Below are 25,776 nucleotides of genomic sequence, written 5' to 3'. Positions count from 1 at the left end.
AATTTCAACATAGAAAGAAGATGGTGGATTAAAAATCATTAAATTGTGTTCTAGTTAAAAATGAGCTCAACACTTCATCAGAAACCGGAGGAACTTTCAGCGTGTGTTTTCTTGTCCAAAAACTGATGTGTGAAGCAATAAAGAAAAGCATCAGATACTACAGATATTTTTATTGTTTGCCTGCAATGTCATTGTACTAAGTACAGTGTCTTCCTAGAAAGGACAAGCCATAGAGAGTAAATAGTTTGAGAATAATTTATAGCAGTAATTTAATTACTGTAAATACAGTGTAGTTAGAATGGCAATTTCCTCTGAGTTCTTTAATATATTTTCATTATTTTTACCTGTGTGTTTGATAACTTGTGTAAGAACAAAATAGACAGTAATTTTGACAGATTTTTTTGTTGTTTGTTTTTCCTCTTCTCTCCCAGTTTATCTGGCAGCTTGTGGAGAAACACTGAACATTGTTTTTAGCCTGCCTTTCACTGATTTTGTTCCAACCACATGCAATACTAGATTCTCTTTAAGGGTAAGTTCTTTTTTCTTCTAAATATGAGATAGCTTCTTGAATCAGGACATTTTTAATTATCTCTTTCCTGAAAGAAAAATACTCTGTATCACTTCATTTAAGTTCATAGAATTTTTCTTTAAGTAACACAGAGGCAAATGGTTTCAGTTTGCTTGTAGGAAGCATTTAATCATAGACTATTTTTATTTATATATATAAAAATAAAAATCTTTCTTAAAATATTTACAGGCATGTGCTTCCCACATACATATATACACACATTTAATATATATATTTATTACATAGACTGTGAGTCAGTGTGTGTATTTTATCACTTGAAATTCTGCTTCTTTTTATTTATGAAATGTAGAAATCTAATGTATGTTCAATGATAGAATCAAATACTGGAGCAGGTACCCCCAAACCATTTTGCAGAGCCCCGTTCCAGATTTTTAAGAGGTTCTGTAGAATAGATAATGATGATAAAGTGTTTTTAACAGACACAGATAATTCTTTGAAAGACTGTACTTCTTGTCTTCCCTAAAATAGAAGCTATCTGCTGCTACTAAAAATAAAAAACTAGTTGATGGGGATGTTGATAATTTTATATAATTTTATAGCAAAGAAAGCATTGATTTATGTTTTTTTTTTTCTTTTTAAAGTGTGATTTAGTTGAGATGCAGGGTAGCCTTGGGCCTGCTGCATAACTTTAACAGTATGGTTTGAACAACAAAAGAACAGGAATCACTGAAAGCTGTGCCCCTGTGTTTTACAGATTGTTTGGTGTGTTTTTATGTGCAAGTTACTGGAGTTTTAATTGTTCAGAACTATAGAGCTCTTGGGTTTGTAGTAGAAATTGGTGGGAAAACAAAGATTTCTTGTCTAACTTTGCCTGTGAAGTGGAGATGATGATACGTACATATGCAAATAGCCTGAGCACTGTGCATAAAGTGAATGAAAATGAACTTTTCTGTTCCTAATGTTTGATTTTAGGGAGAAGACGTTGATCTTCATTTGTACCTACCAGATTGTCATCCTAGTAAATACTCCCTCTTCATGCTGGTGAAAGACTGTCAGCCTAATAAAATAAATCCTGAGTCTTGTATGTCCTCAGAATGTCAAAGTGGTCAGAAAACAGGCAAACCCAAGTGGAGGAACATTACTCAAGAAGAGTGAGTTTTTATTTGGTTTTATATTTATTGGCTTATCGTATTTGCTTCTTTTTTTTGTGATTAAAGCAACTTCATAAGTTCATGAAAGATATTTAATGGAAGTACTGGACTTCAAATAAAAGCGTGATGTCTCTTTTTGAAAGGGCTGGATGGGTTGAATGCTGGACAGTCCCAAGTGTTATGTTTACAATCGACTACTCATGGCACCCAATTTATCCTCAGAAGGCAGATGAGCAGCTAAAACAGTCCTGTAAGTGTCACTACCTTTTTCTTGTTAACATGTTTCATTTTGGAAGCTGCTGTGAGCTTGGATCACATTTGCAGGAATGAATTTGGAACTCCACTGCTGTTATATGTCTCCTGGGACTGTGCTGATCTTTAGAATGCACCGGGTTTGATTTAAAAACTGACAACATTTCATGCTGCCAAATTTCAGACTGTGTCCCAGTTCCATGTGGAAAAAAGAGGATACTGTCTGCAGTTCCCTTCTCCTTGTCCTTAACAAAGTGGATCTCTTAAATGGGTTGTTGCACAAGACCAAATACCACTTGGTATATTAAATATTGGTATATTCAATAGGAAGTACGATATTTTTGGCAATATCACGTTCCTTAGCTTTTCTAAGCTTTTCTTTTTTCCTTCAGAAATTGTGATGTTGTCTTAGGATTTAAATGTTTGAACACATTATATATGATATATAGTCACTTTGTCTTCCAGTTATGGATATGAAACTCTGAGATTTCATTGTAGCCCTGTTGAAGTGAAGAACCATGGCCACTAGATATAAGTGTTAAACTGGTCAGTCTAACACTAATATCGAAGAATTTTCTAAATTTAACTGTCTAAATATTTCTAAATAACAAATATCCTCTAAGCATGTGCTTGCAAAAAAAGTTACAAAACATTAAACACAAATACAAGTAAGTTAATTTAAATGCAGAGGGAGGTATGCAGGAAGCTATGGGGTGACATAAAACTCTTTCAAGTTGAGACGGTAGAAGCAGAACTGATGAAGGAGAGGTATTAGAAGAATAATGAGGGCTAATTTGAATGGGCCTCAATCAGCAGGTGTTAGAAGACATGCTGGAGAGCATTTTTAGGTTTTGAGTTCCAACAATTCACATCTAAAAGAACTCAAATTTTAGAGGACGAAGCAGAAAAGGTAAGATTGATTTTGCAGATGTTCATTCAGTGCTCTTGTGTGACTGCCAGCTCTTGTCAAACGTGCATTCTTCACATTTTGAAAACGTTTACTCAGAATGGTAGCAATTGAAACCTGCACTCGAAAGTCAGTGCATACACAGGTAATTTTGCAGCTTCCTTCACTGAATAATCCAGCACAGTCCAGTTTACTTCTAATTTGTGCTGCTCATAGAACGTGTTTGTTGCGGTAGCAACATCTGGTTCTCCTTTTTTTTTCGAGTCAATTTTTTAATACCACTTTTGCACTTTTCATATTTATTCCCTTTTGTTTACTCTGCAGTAGATGTGGGTTGTGGGAAATCTTCTGTGCTGCTGAAATGAAAGCATGTCTCTGTTTAACTTCAAAAGCAAGATAAATAAATGGAATATTTTTTCAGAACTCGAGGGATTGTTTTTCTCTTGCATAATTAACATGGACTAAAATATTCTATATTTTCTTGTCTTCCCATAGTTACTAGAGATGAGAAACCAGTTCTGTAGCATAGACACGTTCACATAATTGCACAATACAAGCTATAATCTTTAATACGCATTTATATTCACTGAATTTTGTCCAACAGAAGCCTGACTTGTGATCTAAATCTGTTTTCTGCTTTATTTTGCTCCAAAGTGTCAGAAATGGAAGAAACAATGTTGTCTGTGCTCAGGCCGTCGCAGAAAACAACCGACAGTGTGATTTCATCTCCCACAGCTTCCACCCGCCTGCCCCTCGACCCCTCCGAGCTGCCCCCGGATAAGCTCCACGTGGAACTGGAACTCTCCCCAGATTCCCAGATAACCCTCTATGGACCCCTGCTCAAAGCCTTTCTGTCCATAAAGGTAGGCATGGGAACACAGTTGTGAATGGCCACATGTAGGAAAGGGAAACGATGAGTTTGAAATGGAAAACTGGAATTCCGCAGAAGACGTGAATTTGGATGAAAAGTTTTTCTAAGTACTAGTGTGGAATGACTTTGTTGATAGGAATGAATTCAATTGGCACAGGCTTATGAGAAGAATTCATATACACACACATATATATATATATATATATGTAGACCCACATCAGCATAATTTTCCTTTCAAGGCATAGTGTCTTGTGTGTGCTCTGGACATTTGCCGAAAATTTCTTCTTGGAGTTTTGCAGCAGTAAAATAAAAAATAAAATCACGATTATAACTAGAACTTATATAGACAACCCTTTTTTATGCAAAGTTATAGCAGAACCCATACTTTTAGTGCATTTTAAGTTCTGCAGAGTGCCCCAATTATCTGTTTGATTTTGTTTTCATTAGATTCTGTGAAGTTTCTGGAGTTGGGATCATGGAGGGGAGTGGGGAAGGCCAGGAGAATAAACTTAATTTAAAAAGTTACTTCAATAAATAGCGAAGAAGAATGATTCATCCTTTCCTTGATGTAAATCTGTTATTCTTTACAATATGTTTGTGTTACTTTTGTTGTGTCCTCTTCCGTTCCTGATTTTTTAAGGTGTCTAGAAACAGTTGTATTTCTTCCCACCTCCCTCACCTTCCCTTGTGGTGACAAAAGCAGAGGCAGTTGAACACAACAGTTCTGTTTGAGTACCAGTGAAACACTTGGGGTTTGGTTGATTTTTGTACTTGTTGGTTTGAGTTTTTTCTGTGTGGTTTTGGGTTGTTTTTTTTTTGGTGGGTTTTTGCCTGTTTGTTTTTTCTGGAGGTCTGTTTTAACCTATGCAGATCTAGGCCAAGGTAATGCTCTCCAGGCATATTTTGAGTCAGAGGATGAGGAGTTTTCTGAGACAGGGGATCAATATCAGGACTCACTGAAAGAGTAATTTTCATGAATTTATATAAGCATTGCATGTAAGCAATGAATAGCAGTTTTTTAGGGTATAGGACTTGCAAATAAGCTCATTATTTTTTCATGTTGTTGATAAAATAAATAAGATTAAAAATAGGCCTTGCATCTTGGAAGGCTTGATTTCTCCTGATACAGAGGAAAAGCCCCCATGTTTGAATTGTTTATTGAGGCCCTTTTTTGGAGCCCATAATTCATGAGGTAGTTCTGTCTTTCCAAGCAAAGCAGCACTTCTTCAGTACTCTTTGCCTCTGGAGGTAGATGTAAACAGTGCTACATTGGATCCTTGTTTCTATAATGATTTAATTCTTAGGTGCAGATTTCTCAGATGAAATCCAGCTTTTCTCTTCTAAATCTCAAGGGAAATTTTAGATTAATACCTTGTTTTAAAAATGTGCATTTATTGCTCTTTTTATAATTTTTGTGGCTCTGTTTTGATCTTTTTGTCCATCTGTGCTGGGAGCACCTCTTGAAGAATTTCTAAGAGGTTTTTTTATGTTCCTTTTCCTGATTTGTGGTTGAAATGTTGTTTTCAGTTTGTTTTCATGGTCTTTTCTAATACATGTGATAGAGATTCCTGTACATGCATCATTCACCGTTAAGCCTTGTAATCTTGGGAAGTAGTTTTTTGGTGTTGCACACCCTGTTTCTTACTAAGGACTTACTTACTGGATTTCTTCCCACCCTCTGCTGGGTCTGCCTTATAAAAAAATACCCAAAGAAAATTCTTCTTTAGCTTTTTTTTTAAGGGCAAGGACATGACAAATTCTCAGAAATCTGATTCTGATGCATTTAATAAGTAAAATAGAAGAAGGTGTGTTTTGGGTTTTTTTAAATTTTTATTAGTGATAGATTTTCTGTTTCCCAGTAGAATTTGGCAAAATTACTTTGGTTTTAGATAATTGAGGAGGATTTGCTTACAAACAAGGATTTGCTTACTTTTAGACCCGAGTGAGAAATGTTTATGATCTAATATTTTAGAAGCATGTTTAAGACTTTAAGTTTGCTGGAAACAAGATTGGATGAGGGTGACTTCCTGCAGAATGTGTTTTGTGTTCTTACTCTGTTATCTGTCTTCAAAAGAACAAAATCTGTTTAAAAATGTCAATAATAATATTTGTATTACATTCATCTAAAATACCAGTACTGCAAGAACTACTGAGCCCCTTCATTTCCTATGAAAACACATGGCCTACATTTGCTCATTTAAACTATCCAGTTTTCATAAAATTAAAGTATATATGTTTCTTTAGCTGTGGGTTGTTGCTATACCACTTATTTTAGGGAGGACTAACACACAGAAAAAGATTGGATTTGTATTTCAATACACTGTCGACATGTTTTTCGTTTGTTTCCTATATGTCATAATTCTTTTTCCTAGGAAAATTACTTCGGGGAAGATGACATGTACACTGATTTTGAGGAGGTTATTTCAAGCCCTGTTTTGTCCCTGTCAACATCCTCAAGCTCTGGCTGGACAGCTGTTGGAGTGGAAAATGATAAAAAAGAGAATGAAAGTTCAGTCAAGCCAGTTCACCCTCTCACTTTACGCCCCTGGGATATCACTGTGCTTGTTAATTTGTACAAAGTGCATGGGCGATTACCAGTGGTAAGTGCTTTAAAATCCTAAAATAATTTGCTTTATTTCATTTATTTATTTTTTTAGTTTCTTAATCTGGAGCTAAATTTAATTCCCTGGAATGTTTATTCACTGTGGTGCTTACCAAAGCGTGTGTGTACTCTCTGCTGAAACCGTGGCTAAACTGATTTGAGACATCGTTTGTTTTGCTTATCTGGGAGGCAGAACTGGATAATTTTTTTATATGATTTTTATTCACTGAACTTAATTTGTGTGAGATTTTTCGATTGACCATTATGATTTCTCTGCTAATTAGCAAATCTGTCTTCTAATGGTGCACTCTGCTGTGTGCAGCTGTATTCTGAGAGGTCCCCAGGAATAAAAGATTGGATTTGCCCAAATAGTCTTGAATTGCTGTTTATGCAATTGTCGAAAGTTTCACAGGCTTCTTTTTGAGTATCCACTTGAAGGAAAATTATCATGCTTCCTACTCAGAGATTTGCCACTAATCTCAGAATTTCAACCATGTTGTGTATTTTCTGAAACAGATGTGGTTATTTTTTATTTTAGCATTGCAGTCCAGATGGTCCAGAGTGCCCTACAGCTTTCTTGGAAAGGTTGTGTTTCGAGATGAAGAAAGGATTTAGGGAAACAATGCTTCAACTTGTACTGTCTCCAGTGAATCTGTTTCTTAATGACAACTATCAGGTAGTCAGTAATCTGATTTTTACATATTTCCATGTGTGTCTGTATTGTGGAAGTTGTGTTGATCTTAAAACTGAATTCCTTTTTGTTAGGAACTTTCCTGTTGGAAAATCCTGTTTTAAAATCTTTATTTCTGTCCAGTTTGTGTTTTAGTGAAATGCACAGAGGACAAGATTGCATTTCCCTAATTTTGCTTAAAAACATTTTGGAAAAAGTTCTCTAGGAAATATTATTTTTAAGAATTTTTTTTTTTTTCAAGAATTGCCTTTTAACTCCTTTGTCCTTGACAGAGACCTGCAGTGGATGAGGTTCTTCGGGAGGGTCACATCAGCCTGTCAGGGCTGCAGCTGAGGGCTCATGCCATGTTTTCAGCAGAAGGTCTCCCCCTTGGAAGTGATACTTTGGAATATGCATGGCTCATAGATGTCCAGGCTGGGAGCCTTACAGCCAAAGTTACAGCACCACAGGTACCATCTAAAAACTATTTACTTTGAAGTATTACCTTTCTTCTTTCTTCTAGAAATGGTATGGCATGGATTTTTGGAAAGCACATGGTCTTAGCTGGATTTGGATGCATCTGTGCCTTAAGTAACCTTTATAGTTTGAAAATGTAATAATTTCTATAAATGGATAGGAGGTGCCAAATGAGGTGTTCAAGTCACGTTATAAAGTCGGAGACGGTGCTGCTGCTCACTGCATAAATTCTGCTGCTTGGTCCCACGGGAACACAGTTTGCTTTCCCAATATTGGATCTTGTTAGTTCAGTCTTAGCACTAACTCCTTTTAGTTGTGCCATTTATGATACATTTATTTTTCCAGATAGCTGAATGGCTCCAAGTGATGATGGATGATAGATGAATGTATCCAGGCAGATTGCTTTGATTTATTTCTGCTGTGATCTGCCAGTTCTTTAAAGAAGTTTGCTTTGCCAGTGTATTCTGAGGCATGAGAAAAGTACATAAATTCTATTTACTAATTACTGCTTGCTTTGTTTATTTTTAATTTTTTTAAGACACTTCTACATCCTCTTGTTCCTCTAAAAATGAGCATTGTTTTCTAGGATTGAACACATGTTTCATCAGGAGACTTCTGCAGCAAATAAAATCAAAATAAGGCACATAAACAGGTTCAGTACATCTAAAGAACAGACTCCAGATACAATGTCATGCTGTATGTACAGACATTAGTAGTGATATTTCCCAAAATGCTGCCACTGATTTAAATAATCTGTAGTTTTCACTGCACTGCTTTGTGGTTCAAAATTAAACATAGATGATTCAAAGTACTCTAAGGTTAAAGAACATTTCTAAATGCTTAATGGAACCTAAGGATTTTCTTTCCTTATAAAGCCATTCTCAATTGCATGCAGCATCTAGGGTTTTTATTTATTTTTAGTTGTCAGCACTGCTATGGAGCAGAACTTGAATTTGCTGTTTCAGGGTCATTGGCTTTTTTCCTCCCATAGTGTTGATGTATTGTAAGAACTTGTGAAGGGACAACACTAAAGGGAGGAGGAGAGGTTTTGTACAGTCACAGCTGTACTAAATTCCATTTAAATTACTGCTGATTTTAAGTGCCCTTTCCTTTGGCTAGCCAAAGAAAACCCATTTCCCTCTCACAACAGAGACAGACAGTCATGAATCATTTCCTTTATGAGCGAGCTAACTCTATAAAAGACTTAAATCAACAATAGGCTAATTAGTAGGTCTAGCAAGAATCAGCTCTGCTCTGTTGAGCCACTTTACATTTGGAAAGCACTCCTATGCTTTCCAAATGTAACTTACTTACACACAAGCGAGTTTGACATTTAAATTATGAATGGTAGTAAAGTACTTTGAGGTATTCTTTGTGGTAAAGTATGGGGAGCTCTGTCTTTACAGTGAAGTTCTCAGTTTGTAACAGGAAAAGCTGTTGCCTTTTATTAAGAAATAATTTAGGAAATTGTTTCATATCACAGTGTTTTCCATGAAAAACGTACAGACTTGCATGTTGTGGTGCACACAGAAATAAAAATCAAGAAATAGACTTTGTGTAAACAGCCAGAATGGAATGGTAGGGTCTTTGTTTTTACCCCTGCCCACCTCCCAGCCTTTGGTGTTGTTCTTTCAGCTCTCCATTGAACACCAAAAGTCCATTTTGCATAGGTGGTGTTAGACAACGTGCTGGTTTTGTTTGTTTACAGCTGGCATGTCTTCTGGAATGGGGGCAGACCTTTGTATTCCATGTGGTGTGCCGGGAGTTTGAACTGGAAAGACCCAAATCCGTAGTAATTTGCCAGCACGGGATTGATCGTCGGTTCTGTGACTCAAAGGTACCCTTTCATCCCTCTTAATTGCTCACCATATGTGCACAGGTTCTTTGGAACAGTTCAGAAATGGAGCCTTAATGTTATCAGGACACGTGGAGTATATAGTCAGGTTGAATGTTTCCTTTGATAAATGAGAATTATGTTTTAAAAGAAAAATGATTCTCTTTGGATTTTCCCGTGGATACACACAGTGAAAGCCAGGAGAGCCAGCTGGGTCCACTGACATTGCTGGACAGAAGAATTAAACATGCACAAGGGAAAATGAACCTCAGCATAGAAACACCCCATCATACCCATGTTGATACTGTAGAATAAATAACTCCTTGTTGCTTTAGTATTAGGCCTCTGTTAAACAGAACATAAATAAAAGGATTGGCACAAATTAAACTAGATGCTTAAATGTATTTCCCTTTTTTTTCCCCTTTTTTCCAGATGAATTGTGTGCCTGGGCCATGCCCAACATCTGATGACTTAAAGTACACGATGACACGCTTGGCCATGGATGGGGCAGATCTGTATGTGGTAGAACATGGCTGTGCCACTAATATAAAGGTAAAAATATTTCTCTTAACAGCAATTAAAATGCTTCTTTGTCAGTAGAGTTTTTTGCATTTTTTGATAGGGTAGGTACCTGAATTAATTGCTTGCTTACATGCAATGGACTAAGCAGAATTTCTGAAACCTGAAGTGATGAAAGGTTGGCTTGGGCTGGGCCAGGAGTAGGTCAGTTTGGCTTCTACTCATTAGTTCCCTTCATGATTTTGGAAAATGGTAAGGAGGAGTATTTATCTGCCAAAGTAAGAGTGGAAGCTGCAAGAGTGGTGTAAAAAATTTAGAAAACACTGGGCAATGTAAATCTCAGTGTTTTTACCTGAAAACTACTAAGAACTTGTGGTGTGAGTTGGTAACTCAGCAAATGGAAATGATTGCTATGGATTGTGTACAAGTCAGTGCTTGGTAATGCATGAACCTCTTGTGGGATACAGCTCTTTGATTTAAGATGTATCTTTGATAGAGAAGGGAGAAGTGTTAGTGCCAGTGCCTGACTGAATCTTCTGTTCAAAAAGAGCTGTGCAGAGAAGAGCTGAAATTCTTCCATTATCCTGCTGCACAGGAAAAATCTGGAATAATTTACTGAGTGTAACAAAATATAAGTTTATAGGTAATTGAGTTATGGCAACAACAGACAAGAAGAAAACTGCTATGTTGATATAACTGACTAAGAGTTGTGCTGTTAGTTAATAAATTCAGTTTTAAGCACTAGACTTAAAATGTAAGGTTTTGGGCACGGCTTCACATTACAAGCAAGAATCTATGATAATTATTTTAGACATTTTTTTAATGACGTGGTATCTCATCATTTCAATGGCTTGCTGCCCTGTGGCAGTAAAAAAATATATTTGAGCCTCCAAATTCTTTTGAATCCAATATTAAAAAGCACCATCACAAATATTAACTGTGTCTGCAGGCATAAATATGAATGGCAGTATTTTCAAAGGCAGCTTAATAACCTGAACCACTCTAGAAAATTATATCCTGAATGTGTTTCATTCAAATTTTTTAAAAAAAAGGTTTCCAGTGCTTCTTTATAATCTATGACAGAGATGAGAAGTAATAATTTAATATTAACCCTGTGGGTTGCTCCTCCATGGCTGGGTTATGTTTCAGCTTTTTTTGCTTTCGAGTTGGAAACTCAGTCTGAAATTTCAGGTGCTCCATGGTGACTTTTTGGAGAGGACTGAAGCTGTGCAGGAAACTTGGCCCAATGTCTTCAGATTATTTGAATTCTGAAGCATATGGCAGGGTTATGTTGTGGTTGTTTTAGTGTACACCAGTGTTGGGGAGGATTGATATGGTCTGGGCAGGTGGCTTAGTTCTATAGCGACCAGTTTTCCCCAGGAGGGCTAAAGCAAGAGCTTTTGGATCATCTTTGATGGGCAACCTCCTTTTTGATTCACCAAAACTACTGGAATTGCATAAAAAGAAGAAATAAAGAGTGATGATTAGGAGATACTAACACAGTTCATATGGATCTCAGTTAAGGTTTAGGATCTGGAATTTCTTGAGTTTTGCAGTGGTTAACACATTTGTCTCACTGAGGTATTTATTAATTGTACAGCTAATACAGTTTTGTATTCAAAGTAAATATTGGCAGTTTTAGTCTAAGGACATAGTATGATATTTGTAATATCAAACAATCTGATTTTGAAAGTTTTAATTTCTTAGGTTTTTTCATGACAGTGGAGAAGTTAATGATTTAATTTTTTTAAAGTTTCATTACAACATCTGTCCGAAGTCGAGCTTTCTTATTTGATCTGTTTATGAAGACTTCTAAGTAGAGATTTTATTTATTTTTTAAAAACTGGCAGACATGAATTTCTAAGCTTGCCTTCTTTTGTGCATGTGCTTACCTGCATATAAAACTGCTTCTTTGGAGAGAATAGTTCACAGAGATCTCTTTGGACTATGTGGTATGTGGTGTGTTAAGTGGTTTAAGGCTACTCTCTCTTTGTTTCATTCACAAATAAACAGAGTTCATGCTTTAAATCCTATTTTCAGATGGGTGCCATACGCATTGCCAACTGCAACCTGCACAACCAGTCTGTTGGAGAAGGTGTCAGTGCTGCCATTCAGGACCTTCAGCTGAGACAGTACGTGGAGCAGGTGAACAACTGCAGGACTGGTCTCCAGCCCATATTAAGGAGGGCTTATTGGCTGGAAGCTGGCTCTGTCAACCTGGGGCTCATCACTGCCGACATTGCTTTGGCTGCAGATCATCCCTCGAAACATGAGGTGCAGAGACACTTCTTAGAAACACACGACAACCGGACTAAGAGGTGAGAGACACCATTGAAGGAGGTGCATTGGAGAGAGAGAGATCTTTTCATCTTGCTTTTGCTGAATTTAAATGTGGTCATGTTTTTGTGTTCTGTTTTTCTGCCTTTGTAGGTTGTGGTTTTTGTGGCCTGATGATAATTTGAGAAACAAGAGAAGCAAGAACAAGTGTGGCTGTCTCGGTGGTTGTCGATTCTTCGGCGGCACCTTAACAGGACTGGATTTTTTCAAACTTGAAGAGCTGACACCTTCAAGCAGCTCTGCTTTTTCAAGCACAAGTGCAGAATCTGATATGTTTTATGGGCAGTCTCTACTGCAGCCAGGAGAATGGATAATTACTAAAGAGATTCCTAAAATTTTAGATGGTGAGAATGCATTGTACTGTGTTTTTGTTTTATTTTGCCCAAACATATAATTTCCTAACTTTTTATAATGTTTACCATTCTGGTTAATAACTACAACTACTTGTATTCTTGTGGCATGGGCCCTTCTAAGAGCAGACAGAGCTTGAAAGTAGTAAGCAAGCTTTCATATGTTGAATTTTTATATGAACATGCAACTCCTTTCTGAGTAAAACCCTTTCTTTTTGACTTGTCTGTTCTGCTTATGTAGAAAGCAGCCTACCAAGACAATCTGATGTTTTGATGCTGTGATGTTATTAATTTTTGTTAGTGCAACATGCTAGGATGCTTTTATTTAATAAGGATTTTTATTTCAGTGGGTGAGGAAGAGACCATTGCAGGTGTGTTGTCGGATACTCAATTTTCCTCTTCCGTTTCTGATCCTAGGGAAAGCAAATGGTGTCAAAAGGAAAGATTGGGATTGCAGATCTATGGGTATAGAAATGGAAAGGAAAGCACAACACCTAAGCCTCCAAGTGCCGTTGCGCTCTCACAGCTCCTCATCTTCTTCCGAGGAAACGAGCAGTTCCAGCGCTGCACTGCCCTTGCTGGCAGGGGAGAAGGACAGCCCCTCATCCACCACGGAGGATCACCTGGGACAGAAGGAGTTCTTGTCTGGTGCCAAAAGGGAAGATGGTCATGGAAGGTTAGTGCTCTCTAAATATGGAAAATAAGCCTTGGATTTAGCAATTTATAAAGCATTGGTTGTTTTCTAATGGCGCTGCTGAAGTGCATTTCCTACTTTGAATGTCAGTTTGGATCCCTGATAGGGGATGATTACCTGATCAGGGTAGAAAATCCAGCATGTGAGACGGCAGCACTTGCTGTTAATGTTTGTTTTTATATCCTCTCTATGTAGATAAATGGACTAACAAGTGGCAGAATTTAGTGTGTAATCAGCATTATGAAAGTAGTGGCCACGCCAACAGAAAGTCGCAGAACCGCTGATGCATCTGACGGCTTCTGTGATGCAAAAAGAGAAGCATTAATAACAATATAAGCAAATGAACCTGTGATTTCTGTTTCCAGTGTTGCAGTTGAGGCTGCAGAGGGCCGTCCTGCGTCCCCTGGCAGCCAGGAGAGGCCTGTTGGGCAGTCTCCCATGAGGTCTCCGCTGAAGCGGCAATCGTCCGTGTGCTCCGCCCGGCTTGGGAGCACCAAGAGCCTCACTGCTGCCTTCTACGGAGACAAGCAGCCTGTCCCAGTGGGGGTGCAGTTCAGCAGCGACGTGTCTCGCAGTGATGAGAATGTCCTGGACTCCCCAAAGCAGAGGAGGAGCTTTGGTTCTTTTCCATACACTCCCTCTGCAGATTCCAACTCGTTCCACCAGTATCGCTCCATGGACTCCAGCATGTCGATGGCTGACAGCGAAGCTTATTTTTCTGCAGCAGAGGAGTTTGAGCCAATAAGTAGTGATGAAGGTCCAGGAACATATCCAGGGAGGAAGAAGAGAAAAAAGCAAGCTCAGAAAACTGAATACAGTAGAGGGTCTATTTATCATAGTGTGGAAGGGCCCTTAACAAGCACAATCCATGGAGAAATGAGCCAAGATATTAAAACGTTGCCAATTAAGACTCATCCTTCACAGGCTTCATTTGTTTCAGCTCTGGGAGGAGATGATGAGCATGTTGATAACATGTATGTCCTGGACTCTGAGAAGACTGTGGAACGTGAGCAAATAACTTCCCAGCAACCTGTAATGGCATGTTACCAAAATTATCTTACACAGTTCCAGGTGATCAACTGGTCAGTAAAGCATCCAACTAACAAAAGAACTTCAAAATCCTCATTACATCGCCCTTTAGACCTTGACACACCAACGAGTGAAGAAAGTTCATCCTCTTTTGAGCAACTTTCTGTCCCAACTTTTAAGGTATGGAAGATGGAGGAGTAGAGAAAGGAGTAAGAACTCAAAATAACTTAAAGTTGCTTAGTACACCTGTTGTGTAAATAAGGCTACAAGAAACTTGAAATTTCTTTGCTTTTTGTTAAGGAATAGCTTGAATTTTTGACTTCAGATCATGGGGCTGAGTGGCTGAGAAGTTGTGGACAAGAAAAGATGGAGTTAGAATTCAGTGGATGAGATGTGTGTTCTGAATGGTCATTATTGCTCTTAAAAATGCTGCCTGTTGAATGATACACAGCTGAATGATATTTATGTGAGTTTTGCTTAAAATATGTTATATAGAATTTTAGTAGGAGTACATTTGATACTGATCAAGAATAATCATGGCTCTAAGTGCTTTATTTCAGAGTAAAATTAAAACTCAGATTTAGCAAATGATTTTTTAACTGACAGAAGCATACATGCTTAAGGAAAATAATGGAAATTACTTGATAAAAAATAGGTGTCTGACCTCTGGAATTCAATTAGTTTTCATTTTGCAGGAAAAGCTTTGTGTTCATGCAAACCTTTTGTAGGTTAGTATTTGAGGTTTTTTTAAAAGCAATGAGTCAATGTTTATCTAAAAACTTCACAGTAATCTCTCAAGTAATTTAAAAAATAAACCTAGGAGTTTCTGTTTACTATATTGGAGAATGTGCTTCTGAGGGATTCTTTTAAGAAAAAACTGTAAAGGGAATGTTTGAAGACTCCTTGGTGGGTTTTTTTTTTCATGTACGGAAGGAATGTTATAAATTTCTTTGCACTCTTATCTTAGATTGTTAAACAGGGTCTCACAGCTAATTCATTACTGGACAGAGGCATGCAGCTCACAGGATCAACATCTAAGTAAGTTGAATACTGTCTAACATTATTAGCATACTTTTTAAGAGTAGAGTTGTCCTGATCCTCTTTTTAAATATTTTGGCTTTTGCTAACCCGTCCAAAATTTGATTTATAGCAGTAGTTTTCAGTACCAGATCTATTTGAGAACAGGGTATTCTATTATGAAATATTTGGGTTTGGTCAAAGAGAAAAGTACACATTAAATTATTTCACTTGTATGTTTTCAAGATTAAAAATGGCAATTTAATTTAGATTAATTTGGGAGGTGGTAATGGCAAGTGTCCACTGCATTGCCAAAAGCTGAACTTGAATCTAGGGATTGCCTGGGATTATATTTGTGTACTTTCTAAGCTATATGGTAGAAGAAACCTAATAATTCTAATAATAATTAAAATGATACCAGTATGCTTTTGTATTTTTTTTTTTTACAAATCCTGATTATTAATTTGTATTTGTCCTGTTTAGCACACCTTACACTCCTTTGGATAAGAAGTCTGGAGAAAATACAGATGATGAAACAATCACAGAGGAATGGACGTTGGATCACCCTGTCTTCCAGACACGGACAACGGCAATAGTAGAAGTGAAAGGAACTGTAGATGTAGTTCTGACTCCTCTGGTAGCAGAGGCACTGGATAGGTAATTAGTTTTATTTTACTACTGCAGTCTATGCTAAAAATGATCTGAAATCAAGGTTTGGGTTAAAAGTATTGAATACCGTAGCTGATGGAGCGGGAGGGCCTTGTGCCTAGAGAATGTAATTCTGCATTTCCCAGCTGGAAGAATGTTCTGCTCACCTGGGAAGTGCCCTTTATGTCTGTCAGTGCTTATTTTTTTTTTCCCCTATAGCATTAATTACACAAGATTGATGCTGTGTCACGTGAAACTGGAAGTTGAAGTGGTCTGTTGTGGCTTGTTCCCCCTCACAGGTACATCGAGGCGATGGTGCACTGCGCCAGCTCTCGCCACCCCGCAGCCATCGTGGATGATCTGCACTGCAAAGTCCTGAGAGATGCTGTGCAGAACAGCAAAACCAGCTTCTCAGAAAATGTAAGGAAGGGAACAAGGACTTGGAAGAATGCACATGGCTTGAAAGAATACCCTTTTCTACATTTTACATAGCAAAAGCTTTAATTTAATTCAGTGTTTTGAGATATAGTAGCTAAATGCTATATTAATTTGGAATAGATGCTTATTTTTATCTTGTGCCTAATGTACATGCATTTCTATAATCAACTGTCATATACTGTCAGTGACCAGAAATCTCTCACAGGATTGAAGTTTTTCTGTTTTGGACAGCCTAGTCATAGCTACAGTAATTTGCATGAGATCAGGTCATGCATTCTGTTCTTTGAAATTACTAAAACTGATATTCTCAAGTATTATATTCATATCAGCAAGACTTTATTTATTATTTTACAGCAGTTAGGGAGAGCTGCGAATGTGCCTGTGGGTTTTTTGCAGTTCACCTGATACCTTAAAAAATTCATTTAGCTTGAAAAGAATTGTATGGTAGTTCTACAGAATTAGGAGTCCTTTCTGTCCAAGGTAATGACCATATTTATATTTTATGATTTCTTAGACTTCACAATGTGGCAGACACTAATTATTTGCTTCATAATGAGTTGTTTTATACAACTTAGATATGTAGAACTCAAACTTTCAGTTGAAATCTGGTCATTAGAAAGTTTACTGCAGAATAGCATTACTGCCCTTATGGATCTGGACCTATTGTAAGTGCTACAGCCCTTGCCCTGTAAATCATGGTATTGTGATATAAATGAAGTTAGAATCTCTTGCTGCTTGAGTGCTGATAAACTATCCTGTTACTCTTGAGCTTAGTAGCTCTGAGTTTCAGTGCTAACAACTGATTTTTCTCCCCCCTCCAAGTTATCCTCGAAGCAGGATATCAGAGGAACAAAAATAGACACTACCACCACAGGAACAACAAACCAGGGACCAGCACAGACCAGTCTCTCCCTTAAGCAAGATAATGTGACAATTAAAGGTCTTCAGGCCAATGTTACGGTACCAAAGGTAACAACTTTTTGTTTAGCTTATTAGTAGACAAGTGCCTCAAAAATTACCCTTAGTTTCTATCCCTGTTAGTTCCCCAAAAGCTGAGAAGTACAAGACAAGATTGTATCAGAAATTTGTGATGTATACTGTGACATGTTTTTCTAAATTTCTTTCCTCTTTGGTGGAATTTTTTTTGTCTAGGTGAACCTGTGTTTACTACAAGCATCTGTGGATGAATCCCCAGGGGTTTCTTCCAGCAAAACCGTGACTCACGTTTCGTTGGTAGCTTTGTGTTTTGATAGAATTGCCACACAAGTTCGTATGAACAGGTAAGAATAACACACAGCACTGTTTGTAATAAACTTTAAACAAAAATAATCAAGGAATTATGTCCAGCTGAGATTTGCTTCATTGTTTTTTTTCTCCCTTATATTCAAAGGGGTATAGTTGAGGAGGCTTCAAACAATGCAGAAACTGGGAGGAACTCTGTCACATTCGATCGTTACATCCAAACCAGCAAAATGCAGCCCCAGTCTTCTGGCTCACTGAGATCCAATTCTGGGGCAGAAAAAGGAAAAGAAATTGCTGCTAAATTGAACATCCATCGTGTTCATGGACAACTTAGAGGCCTTGATACAACAGGTATTAAACAGTTCTTGGTCTCGATCTTGTAATTTGGTTGTGCTGTTTTTATCAACGCAGATAAAAAGACTCTTAAGCCTGGAGATTTTGCAGATACTCTAAAAAGAAGGTTAGGATGGTAGCTGAATTATTTTCTTTTATTCTACAAAGTGCTGGATGTACATGTATGAAGATTTAAAACTTATCAAGATAAACTGCTAAGCAGTTTGTGTGGCAGATGAGTCACATTGTAAAAATTGACCTGCACTGGTGGAATTTCAGGCCTGAGATCTTTTCCTCTCAGTTCATCTCTTTTCAGTTACCAGTTTTTGTCACCTTATGTGGAGAACAAATTATGCTTTGTTGCTTTCTTACTTCTTTCTAACATTTTGAAGATAGATACAATGATCCTGTTGTCCCAGCAATTTCAGCATGACAAACTGTAGATTTTTAACTATAGTGACTCTAAAACTGAAAATGAGATCTGCCCAATGGACTTCCTTCTTGTTTGTTTTAAGGAACTGCCTTCAAGAAGCTAGGAATTACATTTTGCTGTAACTCCTGATCCTGGAAAAACTAAGCAGGAAAAGATGATCAAAAGTAGAGGCAGTTTTTTGTTAGAACTGAGAATCTGTACCAGTTGGTGCCATGTTTTACTCTGTCCCATAAAGAATAAGAGTCTTTAGGACAGGAGGAAGTACTCTGTAAATCAAGTGTGATTAAAAAATACACCATAAATAAATAAACAACAAACAGCCCACTGCTGTGCCAAGATGAGTGAGCAAATGGAATTGGAGGAAAACAAAAGCAATAAGAGGACATTAAAATGGTGTAACTCCATTTTCATTTGGTGATGGAGAGAATCTCAGCAGCAGTTCCCTGTGTTGGGTATGCTGCAGGCATTCAAGAAGGCTGATTTTGGAATTCTAACCAAGAAAACTCATTATCATCTGTTTAGATGTTTTGAGAAGTGTCTTTCTAAGTATCTTAGCATTCAATGTAGACATCAAAAGTGAATATGGTTATAAATTGGAGGCAGAGGGTAAGGATTGGAAGGGATATGAAGTGACTCAGCATAGTTCTTTTCCTCAGATATTTGACATTTAGCCCCTGTGTGACTTAATAGGGAGGAGGTATAAAATTATTTAGAATGTTTCATCTGGGAATGTCACTAAAAGAAAGGATTTATACTTAAGCTACATCCGAACATCAAAGAAATGGAGGTGGCATAGTACCCTCCTGGATCTTTGACAGCCAAGTTCTTAATCCAGACTCAAGCAGTTTTTAATTTATTTTCTTGGGAATCTGTGAGACATAGTGCTTTACATCTCCTGGGTACAGATATAGACATGCTTCCAACCACAAAGCAGTCTTTGAATTAAATGTAGAACTTTATTTTTAAATATCCTTCAGTGCGCTATATTATATATTATTATGTTATGCCCATATTAACATACCAAGAGCAAGGTCTTTTTTTCTCCTTCTATGCTTCTTTTTTTCTTGCCTGTCCTTCAAATTAAATCTTTTTCTTTCTTTTTTTCCCCCCCTCCTGTTTGAGGAATACTAAAGGAATAACACTCCCAAAACACTGTAAACTTCAGAGAGCTGTTCGAAGATGTAAAGTTTTTTTCGTTTTGTAACCAAGTAGTAAATATGTTTATTTTCACAGATATTGGAACTTGTGCAATAACAGCTATTCCTTTTGGGAAATCAAAAGTTCTTTTTACTTTGGAAGAGTTGGATGAGTTTGCTTTTGTGGATGAAACAGATCAACAAGCTGTTCCAGATGTAGCTCGGATTGGTCCTAGTCAAGAGAAGTGGGGTTGGATAATGTTTGAGTGTGGAATAGAAAATTTAACTATAAAAGGTAAAGCTTTATATTATTTTGTCTGATAAAATTGCTAACAAGTCTATTGTTAGATCTTCCAGTTTAGCAATTATTTGATTAGAGATTGTTAAATATAGGTGGTACAAAATAGTACATGTCCGTGGTAAATAAATTAAATTAGATAGGTTATACAGTAAAGGGACTTTTAATAGTAAATACCACTTATAGTAGTATATGAAATAATTCCATATAAACTGGTTTCATCTGTTTCTGAACTTAAAATGAAATTGTTGAAATTGATACTTTCACTGATCACTTAAATCCTGACCTTACCCACAGTAAGTGTCTGCATATAAGGCCAGGGTTTTGCTCTGGGAGGGGAGAACTAACTTCAAAAAGAAAAAAAAACCAACAGTATATATGCATTATCTGTCATCCAAGTTATTTTTTTTTTCAGGGAATAGTATTTAAAAACAGTTTTTATGTGAGTACTTTTTATCTACTTGGAACAAACTATCAGAAGCTCGAAATTGTAGTGATAAATTCTTGTATAAAATGTTAATGCTTCTTGTTTAACCCAAATGGTGTGTATTTCTCCTCTTAAGTGCAGATCTTTTCTATGGGGTATAACTTAGAGATATTTATGCCCTGCAAACCTTTACAGTCTTGGTATTTTTGCAGGAGGAAGACAGTCTGGAGCAGTGTTGTATAATACATTTGGAGTCATGGGGAAATCAAGAGACACAGAGAGAGGTGGATTACTTGCATCAAATAACTCTTCAGATTCCCCAACTGGTAGTGGTTATAATACTGATGTGTCTGAAGACAACCTCCCTTGTGATAGAATAAGTCCTTCTTCAGATATTAATGGAAATTCAGTTTCAGACGAGCAGGTATGTTTTTCACCTTTTGCAAGATCTCTTGGCTTTGCCTTGGGAGAGTTACTTGACATCATGAGTTTATTTTCTTTGCCTAAATGCACATGTAACAATTTTTTTATGAGCATGGTATGGTATGGTAGTGCCTTTCAGTGTAACAATTTTGGAAAACAACTTCACTTTTGACTTTGTGATTCCTCTTTTTTAAGGATGAAGGCGTTGAATCTGATGATCTAAAAAAAGATATACCCTTGATGCCTCCTCCCCCCGACTCTTGCAGCATGAAGTTAACAATCAAAGAAATTTGGTTTAGCTTTGCAGCCCCAACCAACGTGCGCTCTCCAGCCCATATATATTCAAGGTATACTTTTGTCTGGTTTAAAAGAAAAAAAATGGTACTTCTGCCTTGTTAAATTTCAGTTGTGTTTGGTAGATTCTGAATGTTATTTCAATAAATTTTGAAGCTTCTCTGGAAATGAAAATTTTGGATTATATATTTATCACAGTAACTCTTTCTTCAGTTTTATATTGTTGTAATGTATATGGAAGTGTTGCTAGAAAACTTTTAGCTAGATGCAATTAAAAGAAGAAAAGGAAGATTAAAAAACCCAAACCAAACAAAAACCCCTCACTAAAAGCTTCTGGTGAGATGGAAATGTATGAAGGAGAAAGGCAGGGGAGGATATTTATTTTGCACTATGAATTTCAGTATAAGTGTTTGTTAGGATAGTTTTTCATATGGTGTATGTAGAATAAGCCAAATACGTCGATCTGTCAGTAGTTTAAGGTCAGTATAGAGCTATAAATTAGAAAATATTCCGGTAATATTCTTGCCTCAGTCCTTCATCAACAGTCCTTTATGAGGGGTTAGTAACAGTTAACGTGGGAGTCAGTCAGTGATGGCAATTTCAAACTGTATGATTTCAGTAGGGAATACCAATGGGAAAAGGGGGGAATAGCAGTAGCAAAAGTGTGTGAATGACTGAAACAAAAACTGCCTTAGGTACTTGTAATGGTTTTGACTCTAAACCACTGCAGGTACCTTTTGCCAGTTTTCACCTTCAGGGCAATAGACCTTTGTTTATTACTTTGCATCAGTGTTCCACCTGTTTGACTGCCATTCATAACAGCACTAGAAAAATCTTGCTAATTACTGCTGCTGCCTGGGAATCCTAATTCTCTTTATTTTTCCTCGTAGGCAGCTGAATCTCCTGAGCACTGCAACGCCTGCAGTTGGTGCTTGGCTTGTTCCCATTGACCAGGTGAAATCGTCATTAAATAAACTCGAAACCGAAGGGACCCTGCGGATCTGTGCTGTCATGGGCTGCATTATGACAGAGGCTCTAGAGGTAAATTGTAAAATCCGTAGGCTTATCAGGACAGAAAAGTGCAATAGGGAATATATACTGTTTGGAATTCTGGGTATTTTCACTGACAAACTTACAGCACCTCCTGCGAACCTTTAGCTCCAGAACTGGTCACAAGAATTCACTGCACAGTCCCAATAAATTTCAGAACAAAAAATAGTCAAGTGTTACTAGTGAGGAAGCCTTGTGCTTCTTACTCTCCAGAGTAAGAAATATGAAAGTAGTAAGAAATATGACTGTAGTGCCTGGTAATGAAATATTTTTGTCTGCTGTTTGTTTGGTTGGCACCATCTAGTGGGAAGATTTCGAGGTGATGCCCATTGTTGAGATCCTGTCTGGCATTGAAAAATTGATGTGTGAGGCTAGTTTTCTGCTGTACTCAAAAGTCATCCTTTGCAGCAGTCTCTTATTCGTACCTCCCTTCCTATTTTTTTCTTGCCTTTTTTCTAGCATTAAACCAAATTACAAAAATGCCTGTTTTGTCTTCAACTACAAATAAATAGTTTCTTTGAAAATCTCAGCTAGCTTTGCATATATGTCTATTAGTCCAGAAGTAACTTTATAAAGTCTGCTATTTGTATCCAGGCTTTTGTTTTATTGCTTCATGTAAACAGAGAAGCATCAAGTATGATTTTTCACATACACTGTTGAAAGTAAGGTGAGTATCCATGTGGCAAATCTTTGTTTAAAATGGGTTTAGAGTTTGTTGTATCATGGGTGAAATCCTGTCATTTGTGCTCATCCTCTCTTTGCGAGGATGTTCCTATGCTGAAAATTGTTTTATTTTATTCTAGAATAAAAGTGTGCACTTCCCTCTGAGAAGCAAGTACAACAGGCTTACCAAGGTGGCTCGTTTCTTGCAAGAAAATCCTTCTTGTTTACTGTGTAATATATTGCACCATTACCTTCATCAAGCAAATTACTCCATTATTGAGGATGCCACCATGGTGAGTTACCCTGTAAAACTGGAAATAGCTCAGTCTTTTAGTTTCAAATTCTACTGTCTTAAATTTGGTAACAGTTTAAGGAAAGTTAACAGACAAGGAAATATAACCCAAACTCCTATATATCTTTAAAATGATAAGTGGATATGGCTTCTCTCATGTTGTTTGCTTCCACATCTGCCATTTTTGTTGTGGCCTGTATATATGCATAATGTTTATCAAGCTGTTTTATTAGTAAATACATGACAAATCATAAACCAAACAGGCATGCCTTTAAAATTATTAATGGCCTTTTCTATCAGATTTCATTGCCTCTTTATCAGATTTCACTGGCCTTTTTATCAGATTTCATTTTTCATGGTTTTAATATTGAATAAATCTCAAGTTTATTAAGGCAAGTGCATGAACCATTTAACTTATTCCAGATGCTCTCCTTGGAACTAGTTTTCATGTCTTGTAGAAATGCTGGGATAATGCAGACAGTTTAAGGAAGGAACTAGAATTGCACAAACTTTAAGGCTTAAGAATCATGATGTCTTTAGAATGTAAATGCCTCGAATGTAGTGGGAAATAGTTGTTTGAACAAACATTAGGCATAAGGAGGAGTGTTTATTCCTGATTTTGTGTCATTTTCATAATCCAATTCCACAGCTGTCAGATTTAAACACTCTGGTTTTCAACATGATTCTGTGATATTCAGCTGAGAGCCCAGTGATCAGAAATAGCACAGTTTGTGGCGGAAATAGCACTGTTTGAGTTACGGTCAAAATAACGAGATTTTTTTTTCTCTTTAGGACAATTCAGTGATGTAATCGAAACAATCCCTATTTTTGGCCTCAAATTTATGTTCTTAAAATACTGCTTTCCAACAATGGGAGAAAACATCATCTTTTCAATTTCAATTTTGTTTCTGCAGTCAGCCTAGTGTTGCTACGAATTTTAGTCTGTAGTTCAGAGCCTTATAATTACTTAAGTACTTTTATATTAACAAACCTGTTTCCTGTTGTTTATTTTTGGCCCCTCAGGTCATGTAGATAAATGTATTTACTATGTTCAATGAAGCTGTAATTTTTATCTCTCAGCTCTTTGGCTTCTTCTATCTGAATTGCCGTGGCATGGTGCCAAACATATTTGTCATAAATCTCTTGAGCACAAAGACTTAAGGGAGCTTTGACTTTTTTTTCCTCCAAGTTTACTTCAAAACGCTGTGATATAAATTTTAATTTATCTTTTTATTTTTTTTTTAAGAGTGATGGCCTTCCTGCCTTAGTGACCTTAAAGAAAGGTCTGGTTGCCTTAGCAAGGCAGTGGATGAAGTTCATTGTGGTAACCCCAGCCTTTAAAGGAGTCAGCTTGCACAGACCAACCCAGCCAGTGAAACTGCAGCCAAATGCCTGCCACGAGCATGAGGATGGACTTGGATTAGACAATGGAGGGGGTCTTCAGAGCGACACAAGTGCTGATGGAGCAGAGTTTGAGTTTGATGCAGGTACTTTTGTGTTCTTCTGCTCCCATAAAAAATTCATGGAGACAAGTAGATCCTCTCAGAGCATTTGTAATTTCTTTAGTTTTAATGCTTGAATACATTATGTTTTTCATTTTTTAGAATTATCAAGCTTCTTTTTTAAAATCATCTTCATTCTGAAGCTGCTGCTACCAATTATAATTATAGTATTACAATAATTAGTACTTGTTCAGGGAAAAACAAAACAGGAGACCTCACTTTGTCTTCACATGCTTTGTCTTGTTATTTCCTGGACAAAACACATCAACTTAATTATCTGCTACCTCAGAATTAGGATTTTTTTGTGCAGGTTCTGACCTTTGTTAAGAGTTGTAAGATGCAATTCTAATGAATTCTTCCAGGCATAGCTTTAAACCTGCCTTCTTATTTGTTCTTTGTGAAGACATTTTCTCTTCTTCTTTTTTTTTCACCCCCTCATTTTTACTACTTAAGTGGTAAATTTCTATTGCCATCTCACACGTTCCCAATTTGAAATAAGCTGCTGATTTAGCTTTGGTTTTGATCTATATCAAAGCATCTATATCAAAGCATTTAGGTTTGTATTTGATATAGAGCTGGTGTAAGAACTGCAGAAAGGAGGGGCATAAATAGATACATATTGTTGGAGCGCTCTTTTTTTGTTGAGTTCACTTAGTTATTTACATTAACTGAGGAAAAAGTAGTTTCAAAAATCAGGAGGAGAATCTGCTTTTAGTTAAAAGCTTGGCAGCAGTTATCAGCTTAAAGAGAGCAAATTCAAAGATGTTTCTGTGTGAAACTTGTATGTAATCATACAATATGATGGAAATGTTTACTCCCTTCTCTGAAATATCTGCTTTGGTTCAGCAGAAACACTTGGATCATTAAACCAAATGCAGTAGGCCCATGTCTGAGGTTTTCTCATTTGTCTTACCATTGGCTAGACAGCTGTGTGTAGGTGTGTGTCAGAATTTCGAAGTTCATGACTGCCTGTAAATAAATGTGTCTAAGAATAGATAATCTCGGTTCCCCATATATATAAAAATGAGGAAAAATGGTTTTGCTTGGTTCCAGCCACTGTCAGTGAGCACACGATGCTCTTGGAAGGAACAGCCAACCGCCCTCCCCCTGCCAGCGGCTCCTCTGGGCCTGTCACTGGTGCTGAGATCATGAGGAAATTATCCAAGACTCACACTCACAGTGATTCTGTTCTGAAAATAAAGGTGAGTTTCTAGCACCGTGCACAGGGGTGAAAAGTGGTTTGTAGCAGCTCTGTTGGCTGCAGATGAATAATCACATGTCTGAAAAGGAACTGTAAGTGTAACACATGGAAGGTATGCTCCTGACCTTATAAAAGTGATGCTCCATCAGTTGATTTA

The 25,776-nt window shown here is 37.1% G+C and overlaps 1 protein-coding gene across 12 annotated transcripts in view; it reads left to right on the top strand.

The window, feature by feature from the left end:
- KIAA1109 (KIAA1109 ortholog) overlaps positions 1-25,776 on the top strand; it is a 91,633-nt gene that overhangs the window by 25,678 nt on the left and 40,179 nt on the right. For 11 of the 12 annotated variants that reach the window (XM_027690040.1, XM_027690041.1, XM_027690049.1 and 8 more), the window contains exons 16-41: positions 432-529; positions 1,502-1,680; positions 1,824-1,930; positions 3,494-3,702; positions 6,083-6,310; positions 6,851-6,988; positions 7,276-7,452; positions 9,168-9,296; positions 9,726-9,845; positions 11,853-12,130; positions 12,243-12,493; positions 12,917-13,175; positions 13,559-14,402; positions 15,190-15,260; positions 15,723-15,896; positions 16,187-16,307; positions 17,148-17,294; positions 17,478-17,605; positions 17,716-17,918; positions 19,567-19,764; positions 20,407-20,618; positions 20,813-20,964; positions 21,802-21,952; positions 22,765-22,917; positions 24,163-24,403; positions 25,472-25,620. In XM_027690040.1, the coding sequence (XP_027545841.1) occupies positions 432-529; positions 1,502-1,680; positions 1,824-1,930; positions 3,494-3,702; positions 6,083-6,310; positions 6,851-6,988; positions 7,276-7,452; positions 9,168-9,296; positions 9,726-9,845; positions 11,853-12,130; positions 12,243-12,493; positions 12,917-13,175; positions 13,559-14,402; positions 15,190-15,260; positions 15,723-15,896; positions 16,187-16,307; positions 17,148-17,294; positions 17,478-17,605; positions 17,716-17,918; positions 19,567-19,764; positions 20,407-20,618; positions 20,813-20,964; positions 21,802-21,952; positions 22,765-22,917; positions 24,163-24,403; positions 25,472-25,620 (5,117 nt within the window). The remainder of the gene's footprint in view (positions 1-431; positions 530-1,501; positions 1,681-1,823; positions 1,931-3,493; positions 3,703-6,082; positions 6,311-6,850; positions 6,989-7,275; positions 7,453-9,167; positions 9,297-9,725; positions 9,846-11,852; positions 12,131-12,242; positions 12,494-12,916; positions 13,176-13,558; positions 14,403-15,189; positions 15,261-15,722; positions 15,897-16,186; positions 16,308-17,147; positions 17,295-17,477; positions 17,606-17,715; positions 17,919-19,566; positions 19,765-20,406; positions 20,619-20,812; positions 20,965-21,801; positions 21,953-22,764; positions 22,918-24,162; positions 24,404-25,471; positions 25,621-25,776) is intronic. The other variant, XM_027690043.1, reaches the window with a different exon arrangement.

Source organism: Neopelma chrysocephalum, unplaced genomic scaffold (assembly GCF_003984885.1).
Source record: "Neopelma chrysocephalum unplaced genomic scaffold, ASM398488v2 Primary Assembly neopelma1_79, whole genome shotgun sequence".
NCBI classification, from domain to species: domain Eukaryota; kingdom Metazoa; phylum Chordata; class Aves; order Passeriformes; family Pipridae; genus Neopelma; species Neopelma chrysocephalum.
This window is presented reverse-complemented; position numbering and strand designations above follow the sequence as displayed.